This window comes from Tupaia chinensis, unplaced genomic scaffold (genome assembly GCF_000334495.1).
Source record: "Tupaia chinensis unplaced genomic scaffold, TupChi_1.0 Scaffold000348_1, whole genome shotgun sequence".
Classification (NCBI taxonomy): domain Eukaryota; kingdom Metazoa; phylum Chordata; class Mammalia; order Scandentia; family Tupaiidae; genus Tupaia; species Tupaia belangeri.
The window spans coordinates 829,737-838,436 of NW_006159842.1; the positions used below are offsets into that span (position 1 = coordinate 829,737).

An 8,700-nucleotide genomic window follows, 5' to 3' on the forward strand; every position below is an offset into this window, starting at 1 on the left:
ACTTTATTTAGTTATTTATTTAAATTTGACCAGAGAGGGTCAAAGTGAGAGAGAGAGAGACAGAAAGAGAGAAACTGAGAAAGCAAGCCGCCAGGTCCAGGATTTGAACCATGCTGGGCCATGTGGGAGTCCAGTGCCTTTAAGCACCACACCACCTGTCAGCCCCCGTCCCTCTTTTCATGATTTGGGGCATGTGTGTACATGTGTCCAGTGTGTTTCTCAGACTGCCGGGTCTGGGACCAGCTATATGGGATCCAGTGGCCTCAACCACCAGGCCATGGGCTGACTCCTCTCCCATCTTACACTCCGTCCCTTTCTCTCTGTATCATCGCCCCATCTGAGAGTAAAACGTCCTACTAGGCCAACCCTAGGATCTGCCCCATGGGCAGTGACAGGTTGTGGACAGCCGTGGTGATCCTCCCATCACTTCAAAGGGTGGGGGGCTAGCCCCAGCTCCCCTTCATCCCTCTTCCAATATGTCTGTCAACCACAAATCTATTTATGATTTAAGCCTGCATCACTTCTTGAAGTTTCTAGACGCACTGCTTCCTGCTCACATCCTTCCTGGATTTTGGTAACAAGTCAGTGTCAGACGACCTTTCCTTCACGACTTACAGGCCTTGGGGGACACCTCTGCAGACCCGGTCTTCCCATACGGAAGAGGCCACTGCGGCCTATTTTCCCAGAGCAGCCCACCCTGGCATTCCTCCTGGGGGCTGAGTCAGGAATGCACAGAATCCCACCTGTATCCCGGTTTTCCCTTAGGACAGATAAAGTGCACATTTGTTACTGGGTGCGTGTGCATGCTCAAAGTCCCGAGAGGTGAAGGGATTGTGGTGTGGCTATCCTCCTGGGGGGCTGCTTTCTCACCTTTCCTTTTTCTCTCTCTCTCCAGCAAGCACACGGGCCCTACTGCAAATTAAGAAAGAAAGGGGAGGGCCACCAAGCAGCTGGCATGGTGGTTAAGGGCACTGGACTCCCACATGGTCAACCACAGTTCAAGTCCTGGACCTGACAGCTTGCTTAATCACTTTCTTTCTCTCTCTCTCTTTCTCTCATTCTGTACCTCTCTGGTCAAGTTAAAATAAATAAAGTTAAATAAAATTCATTTAAATATTATTTTTAAAAAAGGAAGGAAAATAAGTAGACATTTGTTTTCACTTAAAAAAAAAAAGTTTTCTTAATTATTATTATTTAATTTGACCAGAGAGAGAGGGAAAGTGAGAAAGCAAGCCACTAGGTTCAGGACTCAAACTGCAGTCAGCCATGTGGGAGTCCCGTGCCCCAACTTCCACACCACCTGCCAGTCCCTCACTTTCTTTTCTAAGGAAGTCTGGGTTCCAGGCCAAGGTACTGGTTCTTTTCCTTTTTTTTTTTTGAGAGGTGTTTTTTTTTTTTTTTTTTTGCTATAGGGTGTGTGTGTGTGCTCACTGGGGACAGAGACAGACAGTGAGAAATCACCTCCTGGGGGGATGGCCATACTGCAATCCCTTCTCCATTCTCCTCTCAGAATTGTGGGCACACACGCACACGTGCCCAGCGTGAGTTTCAAGCCTCTGGGTCTTGGACTCAAACCGCAGTCAGTGATCTGGGAGTTCAGCGAAGTAACCATCATGCCAACTGCTGGCCCCACTGTTCCACACCTTCTATCCCTTCATCCTCAGTCCCCGCAGAGCCCCCACCTCATCGCACCCTGACTCCCTCTGCCTCAGTGTCCCCTCTTCTCTTGCAGTGAGTTTCCTGCGCAGTGGCACTAAGCTCATCTTTCGCCGGAGGCCTCGGCAGAAGGAAGCGGGTCTGAGCCAATCTCACGATGACCTCTCCAACACGACGGCCACCCCCAGCGTCCGAAAGAAGGCAGGCAGCTTTTCTCGCCGCCTTATCAAGCGTTTCTCCTTCAAATCCAAACCCAAGGCCAATGGCAACCCCAGCCCCCAGCTCTGAGGGCCCTCCTCACCTCTGGAGCTGGGAGAGGGCAAGAGCGCTCTCAGTTCATTCCCATGTCCCTTCCATCCCCCTTTCTGGATTCCCAGTGCCTGGGCCGGGAAAGCCCTCTGGATCCAGAAAGCCCTGTCCACCCTGGGCCGCGGGGCGGCTGGAAGGGCACTTGCAATGGGACGCGTATCAGAGGTGGGCACCCGTTGCTGAGGACACGGAAGAGAGAGCTGGTGGCTGGGAGTTAGGAGGAGGGTTCTGCCTGGCATGTGCGGGAGTCCCTCCATGTGTTTGTCTCCTGCTGACACTGGCCTCGAAGGGGCCCAGGGTGCTCAGGCCCCAGCTGATCCTTTCTCCCTTATTTATTCTCTTTTCTATTTATATGTGTGGTCTAGGACCCTCAATGAACAGGTGATAGAGGGCATCTCTCCCAGGTGACCCTTTTCTGTCCCACGAGGGTAGGCAATTCCCTTCAGGATGGGGCTCCCACACCTCCCTCAGGTCCCCACTCAGACCAGCACCGATGTCCGCCTCAGAGGACACTGGCGGCTCACAGAAAGCCAGGCCAGTGCCCGGGATGGGGGGCAGGTACTCCCCACCTCCCTGCCTTCCCTCTGCTCCTCATCCCCGGCCCCCTTTGTTACCACTTTTGTACTTGATGCCTTCTCCATTGGCAGCGGCTCTGCTGGAAGGGGGAGCCAGGAGCCTGGTGGGAAGCCTTCCCCAGAGAGCTGGCTTTAGGGCCTTCATTTATGGACTGCGTGATGACGGAGCGAGAGCAAGGCTGCACCTCTGTGTTGGGAGATGACGATGTCCATTGCTGTGTGATGGCTTGGAATTTAATTTATTAAATTAAAGTCAAACTGAAGTTTATCAACTGAACATGTGTTCATCTTTTGAAAGGCAGATAAGTAGCAAGGCTATGTTTTTTTTTTTTTTTTTTTTTTCAGATAAGTAACAAGGCTATGTTTTTTTTTTTTTTTGAGAGGGTTTTGCTATAGGACACATGTGCTTGTCAGAAAAACAGAGAAAGACAGAGAGATAGAAAGCGAGAGATCACCCCTTAGGGGGGATGGCTACGCCACAATCCCTTCTCCATTCTCCTCTTGGGATCTTGGGCACACACGCACACACGCCTGGCTGGGTTTAAGCCACCGAGTTCGGGACTCAAACCGCAGTCGACTACACAGGAGTCCAGCGACATAGCCATTACACTAATTGCTGGTTCCAAGGCTATTTTGATAGAGGAGGAAACATCAGAGATCAGAGTCCAGAGACAAGAGGTTGGGAGGATGACACACATGGGTTGGCTCAGAAGTTCCTGCAACAGGAGAGACAGGAGTCTGTGAAAATGAAGCAGCAAACACATCAATGCGCCTTCACCCCCCTTTCTCGAACAGCCTGCTCCTGCTGGGATATAAGGGAGTTCAGACACAGAATCTGGACCAGGCTGCCAGCTCCACTGATTACTGGTGTGACTTTGGGCAAATCCTATCATCTGAGTGCCTCCGTATTCTCATCTGTAAAATGGGGACCGTGACCACTGTTCAGTTGTGGGTGAGAAAGAACTGAGTCAAGTGCTTAGAACTCTGCCTGGCATAGAGTCAGTGCTAAGTGTTAAGTATCTTTTTCTTGTTGTTTAGTAAGTGTTAACTATTGCCTCAGAGGAGACAGGGTGGGAGGGGAGTCTTATAAGCATTTCATCACAATGAAAACCTTATACTCCTAAATGTGGGCACATCTTAGGGAAGCAGAGATACTAGCAAGCTGGACATCCCTGGGTCCTTTCTTCTGGGGCCTGATGCAGGACTGAGCCAGGTTAGCTGCTGTAGGAGGTCAGAGCATTGGACTAGAGGGAGGACAACTGAGTCGGCTACAAACACAAGTGACCTTGAGCAAGTCACTTCTCTTTCCTGCACCTCAGCTTCCTCATTGCTAAGGTAAGGGTGGCCTGAATAATCATTCGGGTCACTTCCATCCTTGGCATTTATGACTTACTGTATCACAGAGGGTTAAGGCCCATGTCGGTGATTAGACAGCATGGAATTATAAATATGTCTAATGTTTCTGTCCACCCTAGTCACAGAATATAGGATATTAAAAGAGTGGCACAGGGTCTGGAAGGTGTAGTGGTGGTTAAGGCACTGGACTCCCACATGGTTAGCCATAGTTCAAATCTCAGACCTGGCAGCTTGCTTTCTCACTTTTCCTCTCCCTCTCTCTGGTCAAATTAAAATAATAATAACAAGTAAAATTAAATAATTCTGTTTTTTTTAATTTTTTTTAAAGAAAAAGAGTGGCAGGAGGCTAGCAGGTGATGTGGACGTTAAGGTCCTGGATCCTACATGGTTGACTGTGGCTCAAGTTCCACTAGCAGCTTGAAAATCATGCTGAGCATGTGTGTGCCCAAAATCCCAAGAGGAAAATGGAGAATGGATTGCAGTGCGGTCATCCCTCAGGGTGTGTGTGTGTTTGTGTGTGTGTGTGAGATTTCCCACTTTCTCTGTCTCTCTCTTTGGCGAGTGCATGCAGTGCGGTCATCCCTCGGGGTGTTTGTGTGTGTGTGTGTGAGATTTCCCACTTTCTCTGTCTCTCTCTCTTTGGCGAGTGCATGTACCCTAGAGCCCCCCCCCCAAAAAAAAATCACAATTATAGTTGTTTGGTTAGTATTTACATAGTGAAACACTGAACTTTAGGTCATGAAATCCCAAAGACAGTTTGAAGCTGAGAAAATGCAATTTTAAGTCATGAAAACCCAGAGTCCCAAATCTAAGAAACAGATCTTAGTGGTTCGCCAATGAGCAATTTGTTTACCAATCCACACAACCAAACACACTGAACTGGTAATTGCATGAGAAATTTTTGTTGATGGGAGGGCGGGTTTTCAGATTCCCACTGCGCTCAGGGACCGAGTAAATGATAACTAGAACTGTCCTCAGCTTCCAGTACTGAGTTGCTTAGAGTTCAATGGAACCACATACTTCATAGTGAAGAGCATGATCATGTTTCAAAAATAGGAATTTTAAAAATAAATGAAAAAGAAATAGTTTCAACTTTATCCATTTCACACTTTCAGAAGAGATCCACAGCTTTTAATGAGTGGAAATTATGCTTTTAAGCTTTTGTGACAGCATTTAAAGAACAAATCTCAAGATATGTCTGAATTATCCAGCCAAAATTGTGGCTTGTTTTCAAGAGAAGCAGATTGAGATGGAAATAAACTATGCTAGACAGTGAGACACTGCCTTAAATATTGGAAACATATATACGGGTCCCAAAGTGATCCTGAAATTTTTCCTCTGTAACCTACATTTGAGTTTACATTTTGTGAATGAACTTTCTCTTCATAAAATTGCTAAAATAAAGCTAAGAGCCATTTTCAGTGTAAATGTGAATTAAAATGAGGTTGGCATTTCATGAAGTACTATTATAACTATGTACTGGTGAATGAAGAAAGTTGATTAAATCTATTTTGTTACTTTTGAATCATATATACATATACATATGTATATATATAATTTTTTTTTAAGAGAGATTTTTGCTATACGGCACGTGTGCTCACTGGAGACACAGAGACAGAGAGAAAAAGTAAGAACCACCCCCCGCCGCCCCCCGGGGAATGGCCACACTATAATCCCTTCTCCTCCATTCTCCTCTGGGGATCTTGGGTATATACACACAGGCGCCCAGCATGAATTTCAAGCTGCTGGTCTGGGTCTTGAACCATAGCTATGTGGGAGTCCAATGCTACACCACTACGCCACCTGCTGGTCCCTTAAATTATATTTAAAAAAATAGTATACAGGCTTTAATTCCCTGTTAAAAATAAATTCCATGGGGGCCAGCAGGTGGTGTGGTGATTAAGGCACTGGACTCTCACATGGCTGACCACAGGTCACATCCCAGACCTGGTGGCTTACTTTCTTTTTTTCTGAGAGGTTTTTGCTATAGGGCACGTGTGCTCACCACAGACAGAGACAGACAGAAAGCAAGAAATTGCCTCTGGGGGGATGGCCACGCTGCAATCCCTTCTTTTCCATTCTCCTTTCGGGATCTTGGGCACACACGCGCACACGCCCAGTGTGAGTTTAAGCCACTGGGTCCGGGACTCGAACTGCAGTAGACCACATGAGTGTCCAGTGACATAGCCATTATGCCAACTGCAGGTCCCCTGGTGGCTTACTCTCTCACTTTCCCTTTCTCTGGTCAAATTTTAAAAATAATAATAATAGCAAAATATAAAAAAAAATTTCTTTAAAGAGTGAAGATTTAAAAAAAAATAAATTCTATATACACATTTCTGCTCTTACTACGACTTTACTTTCTTTTTCTTTATTCATGATAGAGCATGTGTGAGCATCCTCTACAGGGTCTGGCCACGCTGTGATCCCCTTCCTCCAGTCCTCCAGTCTATCAGATCCTGGGCACTCATGCCTGTGCCCAGAGCATTTCAAGCTTATTGGGCTGCAGATTCAAACTTTGGTGGCCGAGTGGAATCCAGCTTCTCTTGAGCAGCAATTACCACTGCACCAGCCAGCCCACATCTTCACTATTTTTAATGATAACTTTTAATTTCTTTCTTTCTCTTTTTTGCTATAGGGAATAAGAGAGAGAGAGAGAGAGAGAGAGAAAGAGAGACCTGGAGAGAGATAGAAAGAGAGAAATAACCCCTGGGGATGGTGAAGCCAGTCCCTTTCTCTCCATTCTTCTCTTGGGATTCTGGTTACACATGCACCCAGTATGAAAATACTCCCCCGGGTCTGGACTTGAACTGCACAGCTGGCCATGTGGAATCCAGTCACCTTAACCACAATGCCACTGGCAGGCCCAATTTATTTTTTTTACATTATACATTTAGTGTGTTTTCTGATTATGTGAGTTACATAGGCTTATTTTCAGATGAAAAAAATACAGAAACTGTAATACAATAAAATACCAATCCTAATGAACTTTACTAAGGTACATAATGAATTTTTTTTTTTTATTGGAGAGGTTTTTTCTATAGGGTGCGTGCGCTTGCCAGAGAGAGAGAGACAGAGAGATAGAAAGCGAGAAATCATCCCCCAGGGGGAATGGCCACGCCACAATCCCTTCTCCTCCATTGTCCTCTTGGGATCTTGGGCACACATGCACATGCACCTGGCGTGAGTTTTAAGACACCGGGTCCAGGACTCGAACCGCGTTTGACTACGTGGGAGTCCAGCGACATAGCCATTACGTTAACTGCTGGTCCCAAGGTACATAATGAATTTAACAAATATGTCTTGAATCCTATTACAATGCCTGTCCTGCCTCCCTGAACTAGTCTTGTGGAACGCAGACTGATAAAGAGGCAGGCAAATACAGTGCAATGTGATAAGAGCCGTCAGGAAGACTTCTTGGAAAAAGAAGCACCTATATTGACATCAGAATGAACAAACACCAGTTAAATAAGTGTGTGATGGGGAGACAGGAAAATTATTCCAGATAAGTAAAAGACATAAGAGGTAAAAGGCAGCTTGATGTGGTAGAGAAACAGAAATTTAGGGCTGGGACTTGGCAGTATCAAGCGGTGAAACCTCTGCTCTGCAGCTGGCCCACATGCAAAGGTTTCCAGTTTGCTTCCAGAGATTCCATGAGTATGCTGGGCACACTGTACCAAAGACCTATACTGGCTGAGGCTGAGGGTAGACTGCAGCATCAAGACCCTGACTATCTCACTCATGAATGTAATAAGTTTCAAAACAAAACAAAACAAAACAAAACAAAACAAAAACGGGGACCACAGTGCAGGAAATAAGGCTGAGAAGAATTCAAGATACACTGGAGGAAAAAGCAGGGCCCAGGTGATAGAAAGGCCCAGGGTCTAGAAAGCCTCAGGATGATGGTTTTAGGGCTTTGCCCCCAAATCAACAAAACGTCTTTGAGGTTTTTTTTTTTTTAATTAACTTTATTTATCCATTTATTTTGACCAGAGAGGAATAGAGTGATAGAGAGAGTGAGAAAGTGAGAAAGCAAGCCACCAGGTTCGGGACTTGAACTACGGTTGGCCATGTGAGAGTCCAGTGCCCTTAACCACCATGCCACTTGCTGGTCCCAATGGTTTTGAGCTTTTAAAGCAGATTTGTAAATACAACTTGGCTCTGTGGAGAATGCTTTGGAGGAAAGTAACGCACACAGTGGGATCAGTTAGACTAGTAGTAGAAATCTGGGCTGGACGTCGTTAATAGACCAGGATGGGAGTAGTGAAGGTGAAGAAAGGAGGAAGCATTTCAGAGCTCCTGTGTTTAAGAAGAGAGAAGTCACAGATTCGGTCATGGCCTGGATGTGGTGTGAGGAAGGGATCAGATTTCTGACCTGACTGAGTTGGTGGATGACTTGAGTTGGGAACACGCCAGACAAACCGTGGAGCAAAAGAGAAGCCTGCAAAGGAATAGCAATATTTAAGAGAGAAGACTAAAAGGGTAAAGGATAGAGGTAAGACTCCAGCCAAGCAGAGCTGGTAGCGCTGACAGCGAACCTCCCACGCCTCCTGCTCGGAGCTGGAGCTGCCCACGCGGCGGTCTATCCAAAGCTAGGAGCCGCGGGAGAGAGATCCACCTGCCGCCAACAACGAGCCATGCGCATGCTCACTGGGTCCCGCGCGTCGAGTCTGCGCAGTTGGGAGAATTCAGGTCCGTGCGCTCCCAGCCTCTGCGCATCGGCTAGAACTCCACCGCGCCTACCTTTTCCCGCATCCGGTCGCCCCTCACTCCCGCCGGCCCCCGCCGCGCCCCACCCACCGCT

General features: G+C 47.0%; 1 protein-coding gene across 1 annotated transcript in view; it reads left to right on the plus strand.

The window, feature by feature from the left end:
• C2CD2L (C2CD2 like) overlaps window positions 1-2,808 on the plus strand; it is a gene marked incomplete at its 5' end in the record, with an annotated part of 10,654 nt that extends 7,846 nt beyond the window's left edge. The window contains 1 exon segment of the mRNA XM_014589265.2: window positions 1,733-2,808. Coding sequence (XP_014444751.2) covers window positions 1,733-1,944 — 212 coding nt within the window.
• Between the last annotated feature and the right edge of the window lie 5,892 nt (window positions 2,809-8,700).